Source organism: Australozyma saopauloensis, chromosome 3 (genome assembly GCF_035610405.1).
Source record: "Australozyma saopauloensis chromosome 3, complete sequence".
Classification (NCBI taxonomy): domain Eukaryota; kingdom Fungi; phylum Ascomycota; class Pichiomycetes; order Serinales; family Metschnikowiaceae; genus Australozyma; species Australozyma saopauloensis.
In genome coordinates this window covers 1-28,000 of record NC_086133.1, presented here as the reverse complement: position 1 = coordinate 28,000, position 28,000 = coordinate 1, and the positions used below count along the sequence as shown (strand labels likewise).

At 41.8% G+C, this 28,000-nt stretch overlaps 9 protein-coding genes and 1 non-coding gene across 10 annotated transcripts; 5 read left to right on the top strand and 5 right to left on the bottom strand.

Moving 5' to 3' along the window:
* Positions 1-16: 16 nt before the first annotated feature.
* On the top strand, positions 17-1,771 carry PUMCH_002186 (uncharacterized protein; the record flags this gene model as incomplete). The annotated part of the gene is made up of 1 exon (XM_063021201.1): positions 17-1,771. The coding sequence occupies one exon, from the start codon at positions 17-19 to the stop codon at positions 1,769-1,771; it is 1,755 nt and encodes a 584-aa protein (XP_062877271.1).
* Positions 1,772-2,013: 242 nt separating this feature from the next.
* PUMCH_002185 (uncharacterized protein) lies at positions 2,014-2,169 on the top strand (the record flags this gene model as incomplete). The annotated part of the gene is made up of 1 exon (XM_063021200.1): positions 2,014-2,169. The coding sequence occupies one exon, from the start codon at positions 2,014-2,016 to the stop codon at positions 2,167-2,169; it is 156 nt and encodes a 51-aa protein (XP_062877270.1).
* Positions 2,170-2,492: 323 nt separating this feature from the next.
* On the bottom strand, positions 2,493-3,083 carry PUMCH_002184 (uncharacterized protein; the record flags this gene model as incomplete). Its single annotated transcript, XM_063021199.1, has 1 exon — positions 2,493-3,083. One exon carries the CDS (start codon positions 3,081-3,083, stop codon positions 2,493-2,495), a length of 591 nt encoding a protein of 196 aa, XP_062877269.1.
* Positions 3,084-4,316: 1,233 nt separating this feature from the next.
* PUMCH_002183 (uncharacterized protein) lies at positions 4,317-6,608 on the bottom strand (the record flags this gene model as incomplete). Its single annotated transcript, XM_063021198.1, has 1 exon — positions 4,317-6,608. The coding sequence occupies one exon, from the start codon at positions 6,606-6,608 to the stop codon at positions 4,317-4,319; it is 2,292 nt and encodes a 763-aa protein (XP_062877268.1).
* Positions 6,609-9,011: 2,403 nt separating this feature from the next.
* Positions 9,012-11,468, top strand: PUMCH_002182 (uncharacterized protein; the record flags this gene model as incomplete). Its single annotated transcript, XM_063021197.1, has 1 exon — positions 9,012-11,468. The coding sequence occupies one exon, from the start codon at positions 9,012-9,014 to the stop codon at positions 11,466-11,468; it is 2,457 nt and encodes an 818-aa protein (XP_062877267.1).
* Positions 11,469-11,999: 531 nt separating this feature from the next.
* PUMCH_002181 (uncharacterized protein) lies at positions 12,000-13,733 on the bottom strand (the record flags this gene model as incomplete). Its single annotated transcript, XM_063021196.1, has 1 exon — positions 12,000-13,733. The coding sequence occupies one exon, from the start codon at positions 13,731-13,733 to the stop codon at positions 12,000-12,002; it is 1,734 nt and encodes a 577-aa protein (XP_062877266.1).
* An 800-nt stretch (positions 13,734-14,533) lies between these two features.
* PUMCH_002180 (uncharacterized protein) lies at positions 14,534-15,487 on the bottom strand (the record flags this gene model as incomplete). The annotated part of the gene is made up of 1 exon (XM_063021195.1): positions 14,534-15,487. One exon carries the CDS (start codon positions 15,485-15,487, stop codon positions 14,534-14,536), a length of 954 nt encoding a protein of 317 aa, XP_062877265.1.
* Positions 15,488-16,406: 919 nt separating this feature from the next.
* PUMCH_002179 (uncharacterized protein) lies at positions 16,407-19,247 on the top strand (the record flags this gene model as incomplete). The annotated part of the gene is made up of 1 exon (XM_063021194.1): positions 16,407-19,247. The coding sequence occupies one exon, from the start codon at positions 16,407-16,409 to the stop codon at positions 19,245-19,247; it is 2,841 nt and encodes a 946-aa protein (XP_062877264.1).
* Positions 19,248-20,243: 996 nt separating this feature from the next.
* Positions 20,244-20,325, top strand: PUMCH_002178. The gene has a single exon. It is a non-coding gene; the product is annotated as a tRNA-Leu (tRNA).
* A 6,409-nt stretch (positions 20,326-26,734) lies between these two features.
* On the bottom strand, positions 26,735-27,886 carry PUMCH_002177 (uncharacterized protein; the record flags this gene model as incomplete). Its single annotated transcript, XM_063021193.1, has 1 exon — positions 26,735-27,886. One exon carries the CDS (start codon positions 27,884-27,886, stop codon positions 26,735-26,737), a length of 1,152 nt encoding a protein of 383 aa, XP_062877263.1.
* Between the last annotated feature and the right edge of the window lie 114 nt (positions 27,887-28,000).

Below are 28,000 nucleotides of genomic sequence, written 5' to 3'. Positions count from 1 at the left end.
GATCATTGATCATACAATGCAGCAAGATACAAAGCTGAAATTGCTCCAAGTGCCGGCTCACCAACGAACAGAATCAGATGCTTCTCACAGTTATTCTGTGCTAGACTACTATGATAGCGAGACAATATTGATAAGCGAAGTTGGCTCCGATGAAAACCTAGAACCCTTTGTCAATCTACAACCCAAATCGGGCGAGATGTTTGTACCTCTGTTGGGAACACAAAACACAAGTAGAGTGACCAATATGGATATGAGGGACTCCAATGAATCACAAATGGATACCTCTATGATAACGAATGTGAGTCTAGGTGACGCCTCAACCATCACACGCAACTCTCGTCGCTCATTACCTTCCCTCAACTCTTTGATTGATCCGAATATCCCTCCATGTATCCAACCTCTCACGGAGCTTAGGCTCAAACAAAATTTAGATGACAAATTCGACATTTACGGTTTCAAGAAAGATTCGTCCCTATTTACTTCAACGGTTGAGTCACATAATGAATGGTTTTCTGAGTATATACCACACTTACTAACTCAAAAGAAGAAATGGCTCGTTCTGATGAAGGCACACGGCCTTGCTTCACGCAGCGACGCACCACTGCCTCTGAGATATCCGCCGAAATCCGAGAAAGTCAAAAAGCTAGTCAGAAGAGGGATCCCGCCAGAGTGGAGAGGAAATGCTTGGTTCTTCTACGCGGGAGGGTACGAGAAACTCAATAAGAATATTGGAGTCTACGAGAAGATTGTTGCTGACACTGCCGGGATGCAAAACAAAGATACAGAGGTAATCGAAAGAGACCTACATCGTACATTTCCTGACAACAAGTATTTTAAGCCGGAGCTTGTGGAAGGAGTCGCTGCGGATAGTAACAAAGAAGCACCCATGATCTCGGCTCTTCGGCGTGTTCTCACGGCATTTGCGCAATTCAAGCCTCAGATAGGATACTGCCAATCACTCAATTTTCTTGTTGGTCTCTTGTTGTTGTTTATGTCAGAGGAAAGAGCGTTTTGGATGCTTGTCATCATCACCGAGAGAATTATACCCCAAGTCCACTCGGCGAACCTTGAAGGTGTACATACCGACCAAGGTGTGCTCATGATCTGTATCCACGAGTACATTCCGAAACTTTGGTCTATCATTGGGAAAAGTTTCGATGGAACAGTTCTTAAGGATGATAAGATACTAACTCGACCTCCGCCATTGACACTTGTGACATCTGCATGGTTCATGTCGATGTTTGTGGGTATTTTGCCTATCGAAAGCGTTTTAAGAATTTGGGATATAATATTCTACGAAGGCTCTAAAGCCCTCTTCCGCCTCTCATTAACCATCTGTCGTCTTTGCATGGATCATCCTAATTTTGCTGGATCCACTAGGGATAGTCGCAACATGGAAGAGCAAGAAACTGACAGAATCGAAATATTTCAATTCATTCAAAACTTTCCTAAGTCCATCACTGATCCAAGTTTGTTGATCAACTTGTGCTTCAAAAAAATCGGAGGCTACGGGTTCGGCTTCCTTTCACAAGATGAAATAAACAGATGCAGAGAGTTTGTCGCACAGCAAAGAAGTCGTCTCCGTACGAAAAAAGGCTCCATTGCCGGGCAACTTAGTGATTCTGAAAGGGCTTCTCTACAAGGCTCAGCAAAGATGGACGACGAAATTCATGACGTTTATGGTTTCCAACGCTCAATTATGAGTGGTGTTGCTTGGAACATGCATATCAGTAGTGTCATGAAAAAAAAGCTCGGAAAACGGCCTGAATAGCGACTAATAGTCAAGCCATCATCATCACCATCATCTGTATATTCATTAAATACACAAGCATACATGTAATTAAAACCAAAAGAAAAACACCCTTCTTCATTCAATGCCACATTTTAGGAGATCGATTTAGATGTTCAATTTGCTCATGTTGCAAATCTTTATTTTCATAGTATATTCAGGGTCCTTTTTCTTCTCTACTCACTTGCATCAACTAGTCCGTTCTCTCCTAAGTTAGACCTACGATGCAATACCCTTATTTGATTTCACGCTTGGTAGACCCTGTTGCAGCTTTGTTTATCGGATCCGCTGCCTATTTTCTTCAAGAGAAGAGACTCGGGCGTGAAGAGGGCCATACGTTTATAGAGCTCGCAATGAAAAGATGGAGGGGCGAACCTTAAAATATGGAACCATTCAAACAGAAAAATTAGTTTGGTCTCATGCAAAGATAAATATTATAATTCGGATTAATATTCGCCCTGTTTCGACGTGCGAGAATTGCTCTATTTGAATGGCTCTATTCGAATGAGTTGGGACTATCTTGTTTGTCCATTTCAATTTTCTATATTCATTGACAAATTCTAATTAACTGATCAAAGCGACAGTGGTCGCACTACACGAATTTTTGTTGGAGGGCTTGCTTCGTTGATGTTTTGAATCACATTCCTAAACATCTTTGGCATCAGAAGTGGTGCACCAATCAATGGCATATTGCTATTACAAACTAGATAGAAACCTGTTTGAACTTAGAAACTGCAATCTTAGCAGCCTCAGGACCTAGGTCGGCGCTCAACACACTCTCAATTTTGTCCCAAGCTCCTTTTGAAATCGATTTAGGTGCTTCCAACTCTGGCTCAGGATCCGACAGCAATTTCGAGGTATCATTATGCGATGGCTGCGTGATCATAACTGTAATAGACACTTCATCTCCCAACAGTCCAATTGTAGTCGTGTCGGTAAGAATCTTAGACTTGATCATGAACTTTAAGTTTGAAGCACAGATGCCGGCCTCCTTTAAAGAGACCACTTCATCTATTAATTGATTTTTAAGCTTGTAGATGGACAGCGAGCCTGGGATAGCCTTCAACTCTGTTGTAAATTTGAAGGGTGGTCTGATGGACTTCAACTTGACATCAATTGTGCTCTCCCCAACCAAATTGGCTTCAGCCGATGGGAAAGGATAAGAAAGAGTAGGAAGACTGGGGCCAAGGGTCTGGAGTTTGCGGTAATCCTCAGTTGAGTAGAAGGTGCTTGGGTCAGCGTCTGCGGACAAATTGATGAGCTGCGAGTAGGTATTCACGAAATCTAGAGACATGATGAGCACAAATATCAAGTGTTCTTTGTAATTTTAGGGTTAAATCCGGAGACTCAGTTGAAATGTTGGTTTCTGTAGACGTATACACTGCACTATGCTATGGCACACGCATGTTTTCATAACCTGGGGTAAATGAGACTGATTTCAAACTTTGATTTATTATTGAATTGTTTTAATTGACTTCTCTTTTCTCAATAAATTGCAAAAAATCTGTGATTCAAAATTTCCAAATACGACAACTCACTCTAGATTCATTCAAAGAACACCAACTTTGACACAACAAGCGCTGCTACATTGTATTCGTATCTTGGAAAGCTTCTTCCATATCGAAATATATTTCCTTGAGTTAAAATTTATTCTGTACAGCGAAGCGAAGTACCATACGAGCGACTCCAGAAAGGTCTGTAAGGAAGTTTACAAAGGCAATGGATCCACACAACAAAAAGGTACTTATAATCTTTGTATTTGATTATTCGGGAAACAGGCAGGCTTTTTGGAATTATTGTTTATTTCCTTTGCCCAATTTTTTTCTATGAATTCACATTCCATTTCCGCTGGCGTTACCCCAGTTCCACTATCTAAATGAACTTCTTCAAATCATTCTCGAACTACACCGCTCTATCGCAGGACGATGGAGCGCCATTACCGCCACCTGTTACACAATCATCAAATGGATTCAAGACAAGGCTACAAAAACTCAATCCCTTTCGATCTGAGAGTGTTTACTTGCAAGACGACGAGAACTATGTAACATCTGAACCAGGGTATTTGGAATTGTCGCGCTGGGATCGAATGATGTTGTTTGCGTTAACATTTGCAGGGTCTGTCATTTGTTACATGATTTGCATCTTCTTGTTTCCAGTGTTGTCACTCAAGCCACGTAAGTTTGCTTTGCTATGGTCGCTCGGATCAATATTCTTCTTAGTAAGCTTTGGCGTTCTTCAAGGCTTCAAGGCATACATGGAGCATTTATTTTCATCGACCAGAATCATCTTTACTGTTGTATTCGTCTCTAGCATCTTCATGACATTGTTTTCAAGCTTATCTTTAAAGTCTACACTCTTGTCAGTAGTGTTTGCTGTGGTGCAGCTAATTAGTGCCATTTGGTATACTGTGAGCTATTTCCCAATGGGACAACAGACTCTCAACTTAGCTTCAGGCGTTGCTAGATCACAAGTGGAGTCTTGGATCAATGCATAAGATCAGTTCAAAATTTCTAAAGAACTTCTATTTCTAATGGGAGTATACACTCAAAAGATTCTCTTGACCTTCGGATAATTCTGGGAATGCACTTTCAAGTCCCTTTTGTACAACCTTTGCTATCGCAACATTAACACTTCCGTCCTGTTCAACAGCAGATTGGAGATCGAGGACCCTATTCCCTACAACGCGCAATTTTTTGTTCTGGGGATCCACAATTTTGCTCCAACTTCTCAATGCCTGGAGGGCCAACACGTATTTCTTTTCATGTTTGTAGAAATCATATGCTAGATCCCATGTAAACAGGTAGTTTGCGGCCTCCAGAGAGAGCTGCTTCACAAGTGATTCTAATTGAGACAGTAATTTGTTAGCCTCTCTGAATTCATTTAATGCTTTTTGTCCGAGAGGATCCTCATCCTTTGGACTAGGCTGAACGCGAGCCATCACCTCATTCTTCTTCTTAACATTGATTTGCTTGATCTTCTTGACATTGCGCTTTTTCTTCTCTTTGGATACAGTCTCATCAGTTTCTGAATTGAGTAGCTCAACTCGTACTTCTTGAAGGAGCTTCGTGAATCCTCTGATGGCACGGACATAAATCGGAGTAGAATGCAACTTGTCTTCCCATTTGACCATCTCAATGTAGTCACGAGTAGTACCAACTCTCATACAGTAAGAATGGTAATCGAATTGATCGTTTTCATAAACCTGGAAAACTTTTAAAACACTCATGAAACGCTTCAAAGCTAAACCCAAATAAATTTCTGCTAAGTCCATTGTTTCAGTAGACTTTTCGGACTCGATGCCTTCTTGTTTTGCCAAAGCACATTGCTCATAGTAAAGTCTAGAGTATCCCTCTGCGCTCTCAACTAAAGTCCAATTGGATTGCATAACCTGTAAATCCCCAAGTCCATTGGCTGCATCGTCATCATTTTTAGTGAATAAAGACACACAGTCGATGGCCTCTTCAACCTTATTGGCCCGGAAAAGGTACTTCGTAGCCTTGGAATTGATGAAACGGTCCTGCAAGTCCAAAGAGCGCCCCTTCTGCATAATATGACTGGCTTCTATGAAATCACCAGAGTGTTTGACAATACGGGCCTTGAGGATATACAACTCGACCAAGGTTGGTGTATGCTCTAAAGCGGTGTCAATGTAGCAAAGTGCTTTATCTAGCTGATTCACATACAAGTAGTGCTGAGCCAAGAAATAATTGGCCCATACGAACACAGGTGGTGGGAAGTTGTTGATCTCATTCTCGAAGAACTCTTGGACAATGGACAAAATGACAGAAGCTTTGTGATGATCGTTGTAAAAAGGCTTGATGTTGACAAATGCTGCAGGCACTCCCCTCTTCAATTGAGTCAAAACGTAATCAGCAGCTCTCTTTTTGAACTCAGGGTGGGAGGCAGGCAAGAATGACAATGGAAGTATCTTCGGAGGATCAGCGCGGGGGTAGAAGGAGGAGAGCTTATCGTACAATTTCAAGCGAATCTCTGGTGCTTCATTCGATGTCCCTAAAGCAATTTCAAGTGACTGGTAATAAGAAGCCTGATCCGGGTTTCTCTGCAAGAGTTGTCTATAAATGAGCGAGGCTTCTTTTTGCTTGCCTAGAAGCAATAAGAAGTTTGCCTTCATTTCCAAAAATGAAAGTCTGTCTCTAATCTCGTCAGACTTTGCCTCTAGCTCTTCTAAAGCGCGTGCAACATTTCCGGTCTCGAAAATTATTGAGATTTTGTAGAGCACGCACTCGCTGTGCTCGTACATGTCTTGCTCCTGCAAATGCTCTTTGATAATGCCCTCAATCTTATCCAACGTGCTGACAGCTGCATCAAAGTCTTTGTTCAAATGATGGGACACAGCCAAAGCCGTCCAGTTTGCCCTGAATCCGGGCTGCGACTCCAAATACTTCTGGCGGCACTCACGCAAGTTCTTGTAATCTCTGGTCTGCAGTTGGAGTAAGGCCAAGTCACGTAAAATAGGCGTGTTATGCGATCCATTGTCCACAGCGGCCTTGTACCAGATGGCGGCTTCAGGGTAGTTCTCGACATTTCTGTAATAAATTCCTGCCAAGTGATTGACAAGGTAGTTAGTGGAGCCGTTCTTCAATGCTCTTAAAATGTAGTTTTCTGCCTCCGATTTGTGGCCAAGTTGATAATTGCAACAGCCTTTCAACGCCAAAGATTCAGCATGAGACAGGTTTTTCTTGAGATTCTGATCGACTAGCTTCAAGGCCTTTTTGTATTGCTTTGCCTCGTACAAAGTCAATGCCTCACGGGCATTTGCATCCTCCTTGTGGGCAAAAATTGGTTTTCTAGCCACCATTGATCGGATCAGAGATATGAAAACTTGACAAATTTTGTATGGGGGAGGATGTATGCAGGCAGCTTTATGGTGCTTGTGGTGCACTGATTGTATTGAAAAACTTCTGAGAAATTTAACATTTAATCGCCATAAAAGTAAGAGAAATACGAATGTTTGTCGAATGATATATCCGTTCTATGTTGTATCAATTCATTATTATTAAATTCTGTTCACTGTTACTGTTTTCACGAATCAAATGCCTCACGACTCGCGCACATCTGACCATTCGGAGAAATGTTAGTAGTTTTTAACAAGTAGAAGGTCTATATTCCATTCACTCAAAGATGGATCTTTAGCAGTCAGCATTGTTTTCTGAAATAGCCCATATTGTGTCGGAGAGGTTGCGGCAAAGTTTAGAAAGTATACACATAAAAGGCATTGGTCTGGCCCACAAACGCAACGGAACATATGTCATCCTCATGACAAGCGATCCAGGTATTAGGGTTCAACGCATCGCAAGTTTTGTATTGACGCTCATGAATAATCTTACACCACCATTTCTTCAAATGTCTATGGTAGCAACTTGCCTCAAGCTACTCTTGCCAATATAAAAATATTAATGAAATAATAAGAAAGAAGTCATTGAAAACATACAAACATTTCATGACACCTGTCCTGTCATGACCAGACTAAAAAATTGCGATCTTCCAATACCGAACGATGAAAAGAGCATTGATACAGAAAGGACTAAGCTGATCAGTCTAGATAAAGGCGGTAATTAAAGAAATTAGCGGATTTCGATTCGATACAAAGATGCTTGGCAATCCAGGGCCCACAGCATATGGTCTTAGTACTCTACCTTTGCCAAAATGAATTGAAAGGCATCAATGTGTGCTGTGGCTAAACAAAACGAAGGCACGGGCAAAGTGAAAAAGCTCTGGGTTCCACTTGAAAAGCTCAACAATGCTAATCATCTACCAAGGTTTCGGACGTAAGGATGACCTCACTCTGGGAATGCCCATAAGAAGCTGAAATTGAAACCGAAACATCACGCGAGCACCCCCTCACCCGCTTTAGTACCAAATCGGAGATTGAGAGTTTCATCTAGACTGTTGTCTTACATTTGTAAAGGGGAGATAAAGCCGGGCTTTATGTTATTCGCGAGTTCCGAGCCGAATGAACTTTTTTTCTTACCCCTGACTGTCAGGCAACTCATATAATATTACCTCTAGATTACCGAAAAAAGAACATCGAAATAGCTGTTGACGCTGGGAATAAACGTATCAAATGAAAAACTTCGATTGACGATATACATAAGCGTATGACGGCTCGGGGGCGAGCGGTAGACGAGCAGGCTGCTTACCCGAGATCAACTAGTAATCCATCTAGGGATATAAATAGGGCTAACTACAGTCAATTATATAGAGCAACAAATACAGAATTTATACCTAGGGTCTTAACTAAGTAAGTAGATCTTCAAACAGGAAAGATCAACCTCAGACTGACCAGAGAAAAGTATTGCCATGCCAAATGTATACTAATTGAAAAATCGTGTTCTCAGTGACATTATTGAAGGCGAACCAGTAATTAATAGAGTCTCGCCTCTTGACTGATAAAGAAATTGCAATCAATTATTAGGCGCACTTGCATCGGCTGTGAAGTTAATGATCCTTGAACATCTGGCGGCTCGGCGGATTTAGGTACAACTGGCCATTCCATGCCGTACCCTTAGGACGGTTGAATCCATTAGATCACGGCCCGTCAGCTGAGTTGTGCCGACTGTCAAATAACCTACAATTCTATATATAGACGTATGATGCTCTTCGATGTTGAAGAATAACAGATGCCTTGTCAGTACATGCATGAGTGAGTACTTGGCTCACACAGAATCGAGTCTTACTAATGACTCAAGCTTTCGCACTAACCTGTCACATCAAACTCCAAGGTCTCACTCCAATCGGGATACAAACCTGCACGAACTTGTCCCTTATGCGTTCTTCATGTTCAACATACAGGAACGGATAGAGGAGGTAACCTCTACTTCGGTGCTGCACGGAGCTAAAACGGGGCTGCCCTCGCAATGCGCGGAGCTAAACGGCGGACCGATATAAGTGGCGGCGGAAGCGAAAACTACCTTGTTTGTGAAGGGCCCAATTCCTACTGTGATCAATAGGTGGTTCCACCTCTATTACTCTTACTTCATCTGCGTATTTCCCGCTCACTTCGAAAACTTTACACCAAATATTAGTGTTTGTGCTAGCCCTTTGCACAGGAATGCTCAAGTACAAGACATTGACAAATTAAATAATTCTGACAAATCTACAAGCGCCTGTCATTGCTACTCTTCAGGCCACTTGAAAGGTACAGCCCAGCCATACTTCTTCTGACTACTCCCCTTCTTGTTCATATTCAATTCTTCACTAGATGGACTCCAAACGTCGTGACAGAGTTGCAAAGGCATGTGCTCAATGCCGTCGTAAAAAAATCAAGTGCGACGGCGAGAATCCATGTAGTCACTGTCAAAATCTGAGCTTGAAATGTGTTTATGAGAGCAACAAAACACGCAAGCCTAGAAAGAGTCCCACAGAGGCGTTCAGTAATCGCCTTCGGAGGCTAGAGGACTTAGTACTGACCTTGGTCACCAAGATAGATAGCCTGAATGGTTTCAATCCCAATCAAGGTTCTAAAAATGGCTCTGCTCAGGTCAATACAAAAGATTCAATCAAAGATGACCTCGATTTAAAGTCAGATAATTCAGCATCTGAGAGTTTGTCAGACGAAAGCGATGGGTCCGATCTGCCCAGGCAAGATGAGACACCGCAGGCGATGTTCAAGCAATTCAAGCAGTTGTGCAATGACCCGCTGCAAAAACCTGGTGATCCTACTAGCGTGAACAATCAGTATCGTGGATCACACTTAGGTTTCCATCTAATTTTTTCCGAGCTGACTCTCAATCATGTGCGACTGGTTCTCCGTGAAGAATGTCATGATATCATAATGCCATTGGAGACTATGCCTTTATACATTCTAGGTTGGAAGAAGCTGTTGCAAAATATCTGGAGTGAACCGAGACCTATAAGCGCAGAATCAATCCAGAAATTACGGATCGGCTCGTTCCCTGAGCAAGGTTTGGTCAATGAATTGCTACAAATTTATCTGTACATTAATTTCTGTTGGTCTATCTGTACTCCACAGCAGGCACATGAAATGTTCGGAAGATATTATGAAATCAAGACTTCAAGACGCGCCAAAGGCAAACTTTTATCCTATTCAGAGCTTATGGTCATGAGTTTGTTACTTGCGGTTACCATCTCAGCTTTCGTTGAGGGCCTGAAAATTCCAAGTTCAAATCATGAATTGCCGATTCTAAACTCGATGGATGTGCCCAAGATTGTGGCCATTCAGGAGGAGATGTTCTCTAATGCCTTGTATTACTACCACCGCATCTGTCTCATCAGTGAGGGATTGGCCTCAGTCCAAGCGCTATTGCTTCTAGTGTTGTACTTGGAGATGACTTGGGTTCATACAGATGTAAACTCTGTGCTATGTTCCCTTGCTGTCCTGTATGCTCAAGAGATTGGTTTGCATCGACTAGAAACTTATCACAATTTGAGTGAAGAGGAGAAGACTTTGCGGATGCTGGTTTGGATTTCCTGCCAATTCTTTGATACTGAAATGTGCTACCGCTTGGGTAAACCCATGCTGACTAATGTTTTCGATCGGCATGATATAATTGACTATCCTGTTACATGTACACCTCATTGTGGTCAAGCAGAGTTGGGAGACACTTTCAATCGATTCATTGACTTGCGCTCATACTCTTACCTCAACTTATTCAGCGCTCATGTCGATTATAGTAGTGTGAAAAGGATTCAAGAAACTGTCATGTCAATCAATCTCAAGCTAGAAGCTTTGCTGGATCGCATGGATCCCTTTTGGCGTCCTAAGTTTTTCTATGACTCTAATTTCGAATCAGCTCTTACCGCAATTTTGAATTGGAAAGACGAAGTGCTCACAACAGAATTCATCCTCACTTTCCAGCTCATGTACTTTTCTCAACTTATGATTATTAATAGAGTGCCTTGGAACATGCCAAACTTAGAGGGAGATTCGCCACCACAAGAAAACTCGAAATTTCGCAGCATATCCTTGGATAGCGCTAGAACAATCCTCCACATTATAAGAGCTTCAGATCAAAAAAAGTCTCCCTTTTTCTGCCTTAATTGGTTTGCGACATATCCCTTCCTGGCCTCAATGAATCTTCTATCCAATGCTGTAAATCATCCGCAAGATCCTGAAACTATCAAAGATATTGATTTGTTGATCGATGTATCCATCAATTTCTTTGCGCTCGTTGGCGATAAAGTTGAAGTCGAGGCCACTAGGCTCTACTATCTAAGGTTCCATATGATTGATATGGTCATTAGGGTAGTGCTTCTGATTGCTATTGCAATTGTGGAACAGACCTCAAACATCAACATTTTAGGTCAAAATCCGATGTTGAAGGGTCACTTTGACTATGTGAAGAAAAGATATCCTCATTATTACCGCCGGATTCCAGAATCTGAATCACTTCAGAAGTACATGAAACAGTTCTACTACAACTCTGGTTTTTTCTATAATCCTAGAAAAGGTCTGTCTCAAAAAGCAAACGAAGGCCTCAAAGGATCGAACTCCCCTTACGATTCCAATACACCACACTCTTCGGACTATTCAGGCTCAGGGTCGAATTTCATGATGATGCCAGATCAAGCAGACGAACCTGATGGAATGGATATGAAGGGATTTCAGATGTGGGATTCGATTGGTATTGATTTCAATGACCCTTCATTGCAACAGTATCAAAATTTACCAAACATGTTCTTTGACAATGGCATTTAATTATATTTTGAGGATTGTTCAGTCCTCAACAGCACGTTTCGACTGCTCCGCCCCACCGTCGCGTCCTTTGTATATATTTGAAGGTATTCGAGAGATTCCTTGATATCCGACCTCAAGAAGGAATGCTGAGTCTACATTGTTGGGTTGATGATTTAGCCTCATTTGCTCGATTTCTACTTTAGTAAGAAGACCTGTATTAGTTGCTCTCTTTTGTGGACTGTAGCTAGCCTTATTTGTATCCCGACCAGACCAACAAGTCAAATCACGGAGAAGCAGTGGGCCATTTAAGGCTCATCATCGGGCTGTCGTGGCAGCCCGAATCTTCTGTGCTGTCCTATCGTAAATATCTAGAGCTTCTCAATCGATGTGTCTTATCCTAGCGTCAACACCTAATGCGATATTCTTAATCCGGTCATCTAGTGGTAATACTCTATGAGCGACGTAGCCTACATAGCTATATATTCGAATTCAAAGAACGTTGAAGCACTACTTGTGAAGTTGAGCAGACAATATATCTATTAAAAGAACTAATTAACGAGTACGAATAACACCGGCGGCAATCAAAGTGTTAATTTTCTTACTGATGTTTGGATTTCTCATATGGTCTTGCAAAGCAGCAGGGTTTTCCCTTGCTTGAGCCAAGATACCCTGCATAACAGGATCTTGCAAGATCGAAACAATCTCTGGATCTCTGGAAACTCTCTCCATGGTTTGCTCTGGAGTCTCGCCCTCAATTGCCAGGAAACGTTGAGACAAGGCTTTGTTGTAGAGCTGATCAATTTCCAGAGAGTTCTTTCCAGAGTTGAGCTCGTTGTCTTTCTCGCGAGCGTTCGTCAACGTGTCAAGAACCTGAGAATACTCCTTCATAGCAAGCTGAGCATTAGCCTTTCTAATGTAAGCCCTAATAAAAGTTGGGTCTTTCTCAATTGCCTTGTTACAGTCTTCAACGGCATCGGGGAAAGACATTAGCTTAGCCAAAGCAGCAGCCCTGTTGGAGTATCCACGAGCATCCTCAGGAGCGCGCTTAATCATCTCAGTGTATGCTTTGACAGCATTAGGCCAATCGGCGTTAGTAAAGAACTCCTTGCCCTCTAATCTAGCTTGCTCGGCTTTCTCTGGATCGATGTACAGAAGAGCTTCTCTTGTTTTGATGTCCTTTTGGGTGGTTCTCAATTTAGAAAGGACTTCTGGGGTTCTATGCTCAGTCAAGGATTTGTCGAAGTACTTCGCAGCCGATTCCAAGTCATCCTTCTTCAAGTAGGAATTTCCCAATCTAGCAAATGACTTAGCGATCAACTTGTAATCTGCTCTTATGCTTCTTCCTTCCTCAATGGCTGTCTCGCATGTAGCAATGGCGGCATCGTAGTCTCCTTTTTCAAACTCGGCAGCAGCTCTGTTGTTCAAAAAAGTGATGTCCTTGTGGAGTTCCCATGCCTTGTTGTATTGCTCAATGGCCTCATCAAATTTTCTCTGTTTGTACAATGCATTAGCCTTGGCTTTCAACTCCTCAGCTTGGACTTTAGAGGAATCCTCCATCTCGACATCTTCAACATCTTCTGAAACTTCGGAAGTGGGCTTTGGCTCTGACTTTGGTTCAGATTTTGACTTAGATTCCGGAGTAACATTTGGCTCCGACTTATCAGCTGGTTCCTTGGAAGCAGAAGCCTCTGGATCAGCCATGTTGAGATCAATGCCCATTAAAGCAGCCATGATAGTCATCAATCTTGGCTCGCTAAACATCATCGACATGCCAGCCTGTGGGTTCGATTGAATTTGCAAAAGCTTGGCAACTAAATCTGGATCGTTCATGAGCTCCGCGGTTTTAGGGTTGGCCTTCAACTTGGAGATCAATTGGGGGTCCAGAAAGATTTTGCCTAAGCCCATATCAGGCTGACTATACTGAGAAGATTCAGCGGACTCAATTGAAGACAAACCACTTTGCGCCATAGCATTACCTGGGTCTAATTCCAATGCCTTGGAGTACGCGGCTTTTGCATCATCATAGTTTCCAAGTCCATAGTGGGCGGCACCGACACGGTTGTAACCCTTGGCCCAAGAGGAGTTGATCTCAACACACTTTTGGGCATCCTCTAATGCTTTAGAAAAATCCTTCAAAGAAGCGTGACTGCCCGATCTGTTAGAGTACAAGACATGATTTGGTTCAGGCGAGGCTTCGATAGCTTTCGTGAATTCTTCAATGGCTTTATCAAAATCCTTAGCGGCGAAATATTTGTTTCCTTGTGCTTTGTGTTCTTCGGCAGACATTTTGACGATTGGTCTGATACGGGTTCACAGTGCTTATATTTATATGTTGCAGTGAGCTCAAATTCTAGAAAGTTCCTTCAGCTGAAAAATATGTGGGGGTTTTGGCCACAAAAAGCAGATCTACTGTAAATAAACAAGAAAGAGCTAGTCCGTGAATTTGAAGACGCAATATGTCAATCTAATTTATTTATTTATTTTTTCTTTTTTCTCGAGCGATTTTTCTTGTTTCTATTTCGAAGAAGGCCAGAAGAAGCTAAGAGCATCTGTGACATTCATACTCATAAGGTCGGGATATTATCGACTATAGAATTTCTTAATATTTAACTCAATACAGAGTCTTACCATTGTATTTTTTGTGCTAATGATTCATGGGATGTGCCGCTTAAAACCAAAATGTCTGCGGAAAGTGCTAAGTGAACTTGTCTCACATCTAAATGAAAGACAGTTTTACAGGCATTCATTGCAAATTATCTTGAACGTGAGTTTATGCAACTCTTCAGGCACGTTTGAGCAAATAGAATTAACGTTGCCTATAAGTCTATAGATCATACAAATAATTGAATTCTGAGCTCAATAAGTTTGACTAAAGTTCAAAGCTCTAATATAAATTAGTGATTCGTTATTTGATTCGGGGCCAAGCCCATTCATAAATCAATTAATACCAATGAGGCAAACGAGACACAAATTCATCAAAAGCAACAATATCTATTCGCACAGCGACTAGACTGAATAAATCATAACCAATTAAAAAGAATCAACATTGGCCAACTCAATGTGGGTAACACGGATCGAGTCGTTTATCAGGTATTGCGATTCATTACACAATGGAGTGCATCTTCGATAACCTCTAAAGGGTATGCTGGTCCATATCCGTGGCATACCTCTTTTCCTTTTAGTAGCAGCATAACCTCCAATAAATCCACATTCTCATATTGCTCCTCCTCTCTTTTAATCAGAAGATAATCCCACAAAGCTCCGACGCCAAGAACCTTGCGGCCAGGCGTTTGTGGCATATCGTAAACCTTGTTTACCTGTGCCCGAGACATGTCGTGGGGTTTTCCCTGAGTCATAGTTTCAACAAAGTCTTTCTGAGTTTGAGGAAACAAAAAGTTAGGGACGCCAGTAGTCGGGCAATTACTTCCATTGGCACTGATTGATTTCAAGCGCTTATTCTCGCTCTGAAGACTATTCAACTGTTGCCTCACTACATTAAGTCTGTCTAAGAGGCCTTGACGTTGTTCTTCACTCTGAAGCAACATCAGCTCTAGCTCCTTTAACTTCATCTCTTTTCTCTCACGGAATGCCCTCTGCGCGAGCCTATTTTGAGCTTTTTTCTTCATTGTTAACTCTTCCTCTGTCAACATTGAGTCCTCGGTGTACATCAAAGCCATCTCTTTCTCGTTCAACAGCTTCCCTCTAGGTTTTCTGACTTGCGTGCTTTCCAAGGCAATTTCAGGAGAGCGCGATGGCAAACCGGCTTGGGCGCCTACATTTGCCGACGAATTTGATGATACTGAGTGCGATGTGAAGTCCGAAAGGTTCATTTCCTCCTGTTTGAAAGAGTGCTGCAGATCTTGGTTACTGGACCCGTTCCAAGGAGAAAGTGCTGGTGGAGTAGCTTGGAGAAAGTTTGTAAGGTCGGCTGGTATGTCGTGATCAAATGAGAATTGATTCGGAACAGATTCCTTTGGTAGTTGCTCTACTTCGAAGAAGTTATGGGTGCCCGTTATACTCGGATCAGCGTTGTAATTCATTGTGGTGCGAATTGGCACAGTCTCAGATTTTCCTCCGCGTATATCACTGAGTAGTTATGCGATGTAAAAATGATGTCAAGCCGAAGGGGAAGTTGAACAAGGCTAGAAGTGGGACTGTGTGGAGGCTAGGGGGATTGAGGGCACAGCCGTTCTGGCCTATCGCCCAGGCGCATTAGGTGTTCCATTTCGTTGGATAGGTCAAATATTTTCAATGAATCAATTTTTGAATAGATGTCAATTCGAAAGATTTTTCTAGAATAAATTGTTCAAGATTTGACGCCTGTTTGAAGGCTGTTTTGAGCTATCTTTCATTATAAGGTAAGAGTTAGAGATGGCAGAAGCCCTCAAGCAGTGATACTGATGGAACAAGGTTTTTTTCCCAATGGACAGGGACAAATGTCCGATTGTGATGCGATCTTTTCCAAGAGGAAATAGCATCCATTATTCAGCGAGCGATTATTCTGGTCATAATTTAATTCACAGTCCATCTACTGTAAAAAATGTGCAACACTACGTGATAGAGAAATCGTCGAACCATTCCACCAGACTGTAAGAATTCATATCTTTCAGTTTAAAATTAAGTTCATCATATCTTCCAGACGTATTCTCTCTTTGTTGTGTGCCCAAGTCAACAATACTTCATATGTAAGATGTCCCTATCCAATAAATTTGCAGCGCAAGTAAACTAAACTATACATTTATAAAAAACTCAGCACCATGAAGTTTCACACAAGACACCGGTAGCTTTTATTTGTAATTTTTCATTAACGCGTGTTGCATATTTGGCGGGCGCTTATCTGAAAATTCCGAGCGAGCCCGTGCTGTGACTCTGGCGCACGGAGTCAGGCGCGCTAAATCAGCTCAGCTCCGAAATTCCACGAGACCCTCCCAACATTCTTCTTCCTCTACCACGTTTCCTATGTCGGCCCAACTCATCGACGGAAAGACCGTAGCTTTGCAGCTTAGGCAGAAAATCCACCTGGAGATTCAGCAGATCCAGTCGAAGCATGCTGACTTCAAGCCCAACTTGACTATCATCCAAGTTGGTGCTAGACCAGACTCTTCCACATATGTGAAGATGAAGTTGAAGGCTGCTGAAGAAGCTGCCATTGACTGTCACTTGATCTCCTTGCCAGAAGATGTCACCGAGTTCGAACTTTTGTCCGAGATTGCTCGTTTAAACGCCGACATCAATGTGGACGGTATTTTGGTGCAGCTCCCAATCCCTGCTCACTTGGATGAGACCAAGGTCACCAATGCTGTCATTGCAGACAAGGACGTAGATGGATTCGGTCCTCACAATGTCGGAGAATTGAGCAAAAAGGGCGGCGCTCCTCTCTTTTTGCCTTGCACTCCTAAGGGCATAATGCAGCTTTTGGAGGCATCCAATGTGGAGGTTGCCGGTAAGAACGCGGTAGTTATGGGTCGCTCTGACATTGTTGGCCGTCCAGTTGCCAACTTGTTGACTAAGGCCAATGCCAATGTCACCGTGTTGCACTCCAAGACTCCAGAGGATGCCTTGAAGGGTCACTTAGCTATTGCTGATATTGTTGTTGCTGCAATTGGTGTTCCTAACTACGTTAAGGGTGATTGGTTGAAGAAGGGCGCTGTTGTTATCGATGTTGGAGCTAACTTTGTCGATGATTCATCGAAGAAATCCGGATCTAGAATGGTTGGAGACGTTGACTTCGAGTCTGCTCTCCCAGTTGCTTCTTTGATCACCCCTGTCCCAGGTGGAGTTGGCCCAATGACTGTTGCCAACCTCTTGGACAACGTTGTCATTGCTGCCAAGCGTCACTATGACAAGAACAACCAGACCCCTCAGTTCACCAACCCCCTCAAATTAAAGTTGGAGAAGCCCGTCCCTTCCGACTTTGAAATCTCTAGAGCTCAACAGCCCAAGAGAATCAACCAAGTTGCTGAAGAAGCTGGTATTTTGGATTCAGAGTTGGAACCTTTTGGATTCTACAAAGCTAAGGTTTCCTTGGACATTTTGAAGCGTTTGGAGAACAAGGTCAACGGTAAGTATGTTTTGGTCACAGGAATCACTCCTACCCCATTGGGAGAGGGTAAGTCGACCACAACAGTGGGTTTGGCCCAAGCTCTTGGTGCTCACTTGGGTAAGAATGTTTTTGCTAACGTTCGTCAACCTTCTATGGGACCAACCTTTGGAATCAAGGGTGGTGCAGCCGGTGGAGGTTACTCGCAAGTAATTCCTATGGATGAGTTCAATATGCATGTTACTGGTGACATTCATGCCATCTCTATGGCCAATAACTTGTTGGCCGCTGCTATTGACACAAGAATTTTCCACGAGAACACTCAAAAGGACGCCGCCTTGTATAAGCGTTTGGTGCCTGCCAAGAAGGGTGTGAGAACATTCCCAATCTCTTTCCAGAAGAGATTGCAAAAGTTGGGCATTAACAAGACCAACCCAGATGACTTGACTCCTGAGGAGGTATCTAAGTTTGTCAGATTGGATATTGATCCTGAAACTATCACCTGGAGAAGAGTTGTCGACTGTAATGACAGATTTTTGAGAGGCATTGAGATTGGACAGGCCCCAACAGAGAAGGGAATGACCAGAAAGACTGGTTTTGACATTTCTGTTGCTTCCGAATGTATGGCTATTTTGGCCTTGTGCACATCTTTGACTGATATGAGAGAGAGATTGGGTAACATGGTTGTTGCTGCTTCAAGATCTGGAGAGCCAGTCACTTGTGAGGATATCGGATGTGCGGGTGCCTTGACCGCCTTGTTGAAGGATGCTATTAAACCAAACATCATGCAAACATTGGAAGGAACCCCTGTCTTTGTCCATGCCGGACCCTTCGCTAACATTTCTATTGGTGCCTCTTCCGTCTTAGCTGATAAGATGGCATTGAAGTTAGCAGGTACCTCCCCTGACTTGACTGAAGAGGAAAGACAAAAGCAAGAAGGTTACGTCGTCACAGAAGCCGGTTTCGACTTCACCATGGGTGGTGAGAGATTCATGAACATCAAATGTAGAGCCTCTGGTTTGGCACCCGATGTTATCGTCATCGTTGCTACTGTGCGTGCTTTGAAGGTCCATGGCGGTGGCCCTGAAGTGAAGGCTGGCGCACCATTGGCTTCCGAATACACTCAGGAGAACGTTGAATTGTTGAGAGCTGGATGTTCCAACCTTGGCAAGCATATTGCTAACGCTAAAGCATATGGTTTGCCTGTCGTGGTTGCTATCAACAAGATGTCCTCTGATAGCGACAAAGAACACGATGTGATTCGTGAGGAGTCCTTGAAGGCTGGTGCCGTTGATGCTATTGTCTCCAACCATTGGGAAGAGGGTGGACAAGGCGCCATTGACTTGGCTAAGGGTGTCATTGAAGCCTCGAACTCCATCGACAAAGAATTCAAATTTTTGTATGACACTGCTCCAAGTGTTGAAGAAAAGATCAACATCATTGCCAAGGAAATGTATGGTGCTGGTGAGGTTGAATTGTTGCCTGAGGCCCAAAAGAAGGTTGAGCTCTACACTAAGCAAGGATTTGCCCACTTGCCTATCTGTATTGCTAAGACCCAGTACTCTTTGTCGCATGACGCTGCTTTGAAGGGAGTTCCTAGTGGTTTCAAATTCCCAATTAGAGACATCAGAGCTTCTGTTGGTGCTGGGTATTTGTATGCATTAGCAGCTGAGATTCAAACCATCCCAGGTTTACCAACCCACTGTGGTTTCATGAACGTCGAGGTTAACGAAGACGGAGAGATTGATGGTATGTTCTAAGCATCAGAACACAATTTATAGAGTTCAACACTTTATGACGTTACGAAAGTAATTTTATTTCTTACTATTTAATTTAGAGAGCCTGGCTTCAACATGCTACCAGGTGGTAGCTCCAATAATATATGTGGAATCCTAGATAAGTCTTCCAAGGTGAGTACATCTGGCTCGCGAATCACCTCGTAAAACTGGGAAGCGATTCGTTTTGTTGATGTTTCGCGATAAATAAAAAATGGTACATGTCCAGTCAAATTGATATATTTATACACGCGCCAAATTTTATTTCTTATCTTGCAAGGACGAACTGGCTCACAACGGTTTGAACATCATACAGAAAAACCTTAGATTTTAGACTAGATTTAGATCCACACCAAAAAAAAAAAACGTCTCGAGGCAGAAGCTATTGGATTTTTTTTTTCTCTTTTATCTACAAATAGTTTTGTTACTCCCTTCTTCTAGGGTGAACTAGGGGCGTATGTTGCGATTATCTTCAAAACACAAATGCAAATGCATAAGCGAAGTTAGCACTTTTGTGTATTAAATGACTCATTTGAGGCCTATAACCAGAGTTTACATAATTCTTCGAAATTTCACCAATTGTTGTCAGTATTTTATCAATACCGTTAGGGTTTACAAGATCCTCCGCAAATTAAAATCCCGTTCACATTGTCAGATCACGGTAAACATATTAAATGTAGCTAAAAATAATTTGAAGATCTAAATCAGTCCGTTTCTTTCAATCTTTGGTTATTTTTCTTTTCACTCAGTCATTGTGTGCTCCAAAATCTTGTTGAGTCTTTTGAGTCTGTCAATAAGCTCCGTCCTCAGAATTGATACTGTGAAAGGGGACCCGACGACTTCCTGTCATCAAACTTACGTATACAATGTACACCAGACCTCATCAAAACATATGTTGAGTGCGCTCGAATGTTGAAGACAGAAGCTTTCATCAACAATGTAAAGATCATATAAAACAATTCATAATTTATGTTCAATAGAGGCTCTGTGGCCGAGCGGTCTAAGGCGGCAGACTCAAGTTCTGTTATCGTAAGATGCGCGTGTTCGAATCACGCCGGAGTCAGATATCTACATCCTCTATTTTCTTTTTCTTTTTCCATTACTACTATAAGGCACATTGAATGCTCTTGTGCGATGAGAATGGGCATTTCTGTCTCAAATTGTTTAGCTCACCTATGACATACATGATTCTGAGCTTCGGACAAATGAAGTGATTACAATTTTCATTAAAGTAATTAATAAGTATTTTCAAATCCTCGATTCCTCAGAGGAGATACAGTCTCTGATGATTAGATGTTACTACAGCACGCTGGTTTTATGGATATGCGATCCAGATGCTTCACCTTTCATGTAACTAACGCAAAATGTCTTGCATTTGCCTTCAATTATCATTCGATGTAAGAGCTTTTTATGGCCGTAGTATTTGGAGTGAAGGGTTCATAGCGACATAATATATTTAGGAAGATCAGTTGAACACAAAGATCATAGTAGAGTTGTCTTAATCTAGCATTAATCAAAAATCCAATGCAATTCACCAATATTGGGCTGAAAATTCAGCATGCTGCCTCTGACTTCACTCAGATCCTGCCACCACGAATCTTATCTTTCATGTTGTAATGGTAGCTCCGGAACAAGTCCCGAGAAAATCTTCCGGTTGCGGCCATATCAAGTGGAAAATACTGTTTCCCGTCCGATCAACGTTAGTCAAGCCACTTAGAGCCACACTGAGTAATGCAGTGGGAGACCATGTGTGAAATTGTGGTGCTGCAATCTTTTTTTTCCCTCTCCCCTTTTTATGAAGATAATCGTTGAGCACTTTGTTTTTGATAAGAAGGAAGTATGTGTTTCGAGCATTGAAAATACTAAAACAGAATATGTTTACGATGACTGAAACTCTACAATTTGAAGGAACTAGTGTTCTCTATCCCACCATCTATCAAGTATGACGACAGCACAACAGAGACGCAGCATAGAAGAATGGAGACGGAAATTGAGCTCGAAAAGGAACAACTTAGTGAAAGCACAGAATGTTATGACAACAACAGCCACCTAAGTGAATAAACAAATGACTTGTTGAGATCAAGTTTGTGGTCACTACTTGGTCATGTCTGTTGAACTCGCCGACTCTTTTTGCACACTTTGAGACCGAGAGCATAGAGAGACCTAACTTGTCAACATTCTTAGCAAGCTAGATTGAAAATCTCTTCAATGGTAATTGTCTATCTCTAATGGCAGTCCTTCTTTTCGTATCACTCTTAACATTTGAAGAAGAAGGAGTCGAACACGGACATCAACAATGAAAAAGAGGTAACTAATGACAGTGAAGTGCTCATCATGATTGATTTGAATCATCTCCAAGCACTGATGATCACAAGATGTGACAAATCATTATGGACTATAGGCGCCAAATTGTATTCGATCAGAATTGATAGATCTTCCTAAGAGAGTCTTAGACAAATTGTTGAAACTGAGCAGGATTCCACACAACAAACAAAAATTGTCCTCAAACATTATTCTGTTTGCAATGGAATACAGTCAGACTCATTCAACTAAGGCCAATGAAAGGAGTAGCCAAATTCAGAGATTACGAATGAAAGAGGTTGCAAATCATTTGTGCTGAAAGGTAGAACGGCGAAGATTACCGATTGGCCAGTTGCACTTTTGTCCGTATGGCTAACGTATCAAACAGCCAAAATAGAGAGCGGAGCAAAGTATATAACAATAAATTCACCGATACTCGAGGTTTGGTTTCCGAGGTCACTTCAGAATTGTTTATCACCATTGCAAGGGCTATTTTGCCTCAGAGGCTTTGCTGAATTTCCGAATCTGGGCTGATTGCAAGAAATTTCGAGCAACGCAAGTAAAAGCGAATTACGACCATCCCACATATTGTAGGCCAGCAGACAAGCAACCACAGATCTTTGAGTATGATAAAAACACGACCTCTGAGCATCTCACGCTGTTTTGCGTTCACTACCAGCTTTCTGAGATTGGTGCTGGAAATGTGAATTTGTGGGAGCCGAGTCTGATCAAAGACATCGACAATTTCAAAGAGAAGAATCAGCAAAAGTCAACTGATACTCAATGAGTCTTTTTAAGTGAGCCGGTATAATCAGTGTCATTCCAATAAAGAGTTGTGACTGTGGCTTGGCTTCGATCAAAAAGACAACACAAGTAACGATTTTAATCACGAGTACAAACAAAAAGAGTCGTATCCGAGTTTATCAATGGAGGAATTTATTAAAATTCATCGATATGACAAAAATGAACCTTTTGCTGCAGTGTGTATATGCAAAGTATGTTCTGTATTCAGAGAGTTAAATTTGATGGCACTCGAGCTAATCAACATCAACCAAAATCATTCCGTGATGAATCAGGAACTTATTCATCCATAATCAATAGCTTCTAGTGACTTTCGAATCGAAATTCGCTCACATCATTGATCTCTGACCAATCGTATTTGAAGACAACAATTGATGTCAGTTCAAGAGCAGATTTGCCGAAATCTCACGCGGATTAGATCTCAATCTGATCAAAGTTCTTGCCATATACATGAGACTTCAATAGCCCAATTTCTTCAAACGAGATTCGTCGACTTGGTATCCTTTTGTTCCAATGATCAATCACACAAGACTTTGGTGACCCAAAACGGAAAAAGAGTACTTCATATATGAAATTGGAAGCGATTTACATGTTTGACATGTCATTTCGTGTTGACACGGGCATCACTTCACTTTCTTGAGGCTGTTTGATGCAGCAAAAGCATGCACCCTCAGGTAGCCTCCAAATCACACAATCAGCGTGAATAGTATCAAAATACAAAAGCTCCACAATACTTTTCAACCCAGAACCTCGAGATTTTCAACCACGCCACAAGTAATATTCCATTTGCCTTTTGTTTAATCCCCCAGAAGCCCATCATCCCAAAAGCCCTTCAAATCCGATCAAGCAGTTCAATGAACTATAATAAAGACAGTATCCTTGCCCCATTTATTTCATTCACCCATTTTATTGTTCCAGAAGCCACTCACACACCCTTTATTGCCGTGAAAGATCCCACTAACCCATTCGATTCCGTACAGCCTCAAACCCACTCCAAACCCACATAACGCCACAAATTTTGCCCAAACTCAATATATCCCACATTTTCTTCATTTTTGTTACCCTTCAGCCTCCTCTTTCCCCAGATCTTGTGAATGACCTGAAAAAAAAAGTGATGGGTGTTGTTATGATTCGCGCGCGCCTATGTTTATGCGTCCGAGGCGTGTTCCACAAAGGGTTGAGAGGGAATGACCATAAAAGTGGAACTAGCACGCGAAATCCTTATGAATAATAATCTCAATGTTGTATGAACTTGATTCGAGGTTTTTAGAGGATATTTTGGTGCAAGCTTCTGATTAACGGGTCGGATTGAGTGTTGGAATTGTCGATACACATGCAACAGCTAGTTGAAAAATCAAACGAAAAATTGTGGTGACTCAAAAGAATGTGAAGTAATTTCCACACTAAAATTAGTTGGATTTGGAGTCTTAACGATATTTGTGGTTTCCAAGCTTCTCGAAATTGCAGAGATTAGTACAACATCAGGATAAGCCACAAACTCATTTTGGACATGTGTTCGAAAACTGCTACAATTTCTATGAAATCAATTACGAAGTACTCTGAAAACTCCATCAATTGGTTTATTGTGATATTTTGTCTCAAATTGCTGTTAAGACCTTATGTTCTTGCCTCATCAAGTATTGTCTCCGAAACGTAGCTCAAAGGCAGCACATATCCTCTTAAATGAATGAAATTATTATCTCAGAACTACATTGCCAATCATTATCGAACTTATTCGTGAGTTTAATTGATTATGAGTAGGTTAGCCGGCCTCTGGGGGTTCGAAAGAGCTTAAATAACAACAGCTTCTGGTTTATTGCAATGTAGAGGGCGAAGCATCGAGTCTATTATGTACCATCAGATCATTTCCTCACCTTGTCCAAATTATTAGCAGTGTGCTTGTAGATTTGCTTCGTCGTGGAATTGGATAGTCTCAATGTTGAACAATATCAGAAACATGGACCGGATAATTTGACGAATCGAATATCATTTTGATTTTGATTACAATTAGTTTGATTTATTAAAGAGCTCAATTCAAATAAAGATAAGATGTTGGAAGGCCAGTGAGCGCATCAAATAGTTTTGAGATTATTTTTAAGTCCAGCTTAGGGGATATCGGATATGAGCTCTGCCAAAGGAAGGTTCTCTTTGTCTCAATCGCACCGCAGTATTTGAAATCACATAAAACTTCTCTTAATTTACTATCCAGATTTGTTGAACGTGGACATGATCTGTTTGTATGAACAGAATAGAACAGCGTCCTAACAACAACTCGCGAGGCAGCAAAAGAATGACAGTTAAATCGCAAGATATTGGTACTCACATAATCTTTATCCTAATAAATAGGCCTCTTGGTAATTGTGTTTCGACGAGGGTGTGTCGGTTTAACTGGTTGGCACATGTCTCATAAGACCAAGGGAAGGGTAACCGGAAAGAACTGTATGAATACAAGATAAAACTTCTGTGGCTAATAATTGAACCTGATTTGTTAGAAGCATGCAAAGAAAAAAGAATTACCTCGAGTCTGTGTTTTAGTGCTAGCCAAGTCATATCCAGAGTGAGCATTGACCAGTAAGACACCAACTCGACAGTGTGGCACCCGATGAGATCAATTAAACATATATTCTTAGCTTAATCATACGTAAATTGATGGTTTTCGACTCATTTTCCTAATTATGCGGTGCCCTTACGGGTGAACTCTCCCTCTTTGCTTACCCTTTGCTTACCCACACCAAGCTAAAACAAGAGCGAGATAGAAAATGATGGTCAAATTATCGATCATATTTTTTTAATGTAGTACAACTATCACTGAGTTCACTTTTCTACTCATTATTGGTGTACGGAGTGAGTGAGTGAGTGATTGTGCATTAGATATATACTGATCCTACGAGTCATCACTCTTAACGGTTCTACCTGGCTAACTTGCGGGGAGCACCGGGGCAAAAAGAGGGAGAAAAAGGCGTGGTCTTCAATGAAAAACACAGGGGATCCATGAAAAACAAAAATGACCGCGAAAACGCCCTCAAAGACCTGGTTAACCTGGGCATAGAGCCAACACGACCGACGGACCTCTAAGATTAAAACCTTACGCTTTATTAGGCGCAGGAGAAACTACGAGCACAGGAAGACCTGATCCGCCATCTATGTAAAAATACTGAACAAAACGGACGGGACCTTGTCGGGATCCCATGCGAGGTGTTCGAAAAAGACCAACCTGAAACACGTATCTGCAGGACAAGCATACAGGATGTTTGGCGCCGTGCTGTATTAAACTGTCGTTGTCTGAGTAGGTGTTAAGGTTAATCTGTGGACGGGCAATCAATCAATCGGGAGAGCAGTCTGTAAATCGGGCAATAAATCAATCAATAGAGCGAGAAATCAAATAAGGAAATCGAGAAATCGGGAGATCAAGCAAGCTAGAAAACGAGCATTCAATCACATTGTGTGGGGGGTCCGAAACCGTACCTGTACTCAATGTAAATGGATCAATATTCGATAAATCAATAGGCAAGAGTGTAAATCTGCAAGTAAATAAATCAAATCAAAACTTCGTTCATTTCTGTTAATGATTAAATTCGTCGAAAGTCGCGAAGTATCAGGAACAAGAATGAACATGAAAAGAAATTCAAAAACAAAATTCATCAAGACGAAAATCAAGTGGAATACAAGATCAACTCCTTGAAATAGAACACAAGTAATATTCAGGAGACGAGTCTCAACCGAATATTCAAATAATAAAAACACAGGGAGTAAGACTCACCCAAAAATAACAACCAAGAAAGAATCTTGGCAAAACAAGGGGAAATCTCGGAGAAATCACTCTCAAACGAGGAATTTCCATAGAAAATAAAACACACAGAAACGAGGTTCTGAAAATGGCAGGTAGGTCGAAGATCCTCCAGAACCAAGAGTGGAACTTGGAAATTCAAAAGGAATTCTCGGCGAAATCACTCTCAAGCGGAGAATACATAAACTTAAAAACACATGGAACAAAAGTTCACAAAATTCAAATGCAAGGCAGGGGTGAACCAAGTGTGGATCGTGATGAAGATGAAATTCTCATTTAGGCGACGCTTTCAGGTGCGAGGTCCTAGGTCCTAGGCTCTTTATTTATAATATAAATCCTCGTTTCACCCGTCAGCCATTTGCCATCCAAGATTTCAAGATCAAGAGATCGACTGTAGTTATGATATCAGTAATTTGAGAACAAAGTCTCACCCAGACACTTTAACGCGAGTGTCCTAAACAAAGAAACAGAGTCAACGAATATTATTCGAAGACTTAAAACACAAGTAGAGACACAAATAAATCCACGGCCAATGGAGTTAGAAGTGTTCTCAGGAAATGTATCAAAATATTATCACCGATCATCAATACTGTTTGCAGTATAGTGATTCATAGTATCTGAGAAGTGATCTAAGTTCAAGGTCACTAATCGCTTGAGCATGATTTGGAACGCGTGCTTTTAAAAGTCGACGCATGTATGAACAAAACTTATCTTGTGGTTGACCACATATACCGACCAACTTCGAGATTTCGGGAAGTCCCCGAAGTCCCGCGTATTGCCACACCTGACAAGCTATACGGCATTGAAAGAAGGTGTGATGGAGGGTTTTGATGTCACGGCCACAGAGTAGACAATTCTTTGCTTGAGAAAGAGCCCGCATGTCGTTTCCGTTATGGAACATATGAAGGTAGTCATATGGTTTATCGTGGACATGAAGTTGCTTACTCATTTGTTTCCAAAACTTTGGTAGACGCCTCCGGTCTGAAGGCCGAAGTATCTCATCGAGAGTCCTCAGCAACCGATCAGTCTGAGGAGACTTCTTACTAACCGAGTGAAATATCTCCGGATCATAATTGAAGAGATCTCCCAGATATGGCTCCACCATCTTCTCAAAATCCTCCAAGACGGGTTGATAAGGTTCGATTGGATCCCCTTGTTTCATACCAGTCAATTCAACCCACGCCTTAATGCATGCCCACATCAGTTTTGAAAATTCCTTTTGGAGTGATTTGTCGAGGAGATGGTAGGTGTGAGTCGGTCTAACGTACGTCCGTCCGAGAAGAAACTCATACCATGGGATGGTCAAATCGGAATCACTGATCATTTCTCTGTAACGGATTGCCCATGTTGCCCAGTGTTGTATCGTTAGGCGAAAGAGGCGATGATGCCATTCTTTTCCGAAGATTGCTTCATGAACCACTTGAGCTCTTCTACCGAGAAGTTGTCGATCAAGTAGAAGTACACCATAACCACCGAGTTCATTTCTGGTAAAGATTGTTTCTTGACCGATGCCGTAGAACAACTTCCGACCGATTTCATTCGTGAAGTGGGAAATGTCCCATTGATGCATTGGTGAGTGGATATCTCGATAGTAGAGCTTTGAGAGAAGGAAGGTGTTTACAGCTTTTCCGAGACGAGATGGCAGTAGTTCGTCTTTTCCATGAATGATTCCAAGTAAGTTTCGACATTCTTTCTTCCAATCAAGCGGACCGATTGTAACCCCAAGATATTTCATATTTGACAGTTCAGCAACTGTGTTTACTGGAAAGTCTAGATATGGGCATCGATCGGGATGATCTTCATCAATGACCAAGACCAGACTTTTATCCTTATTAACTTTGCAGCCAGA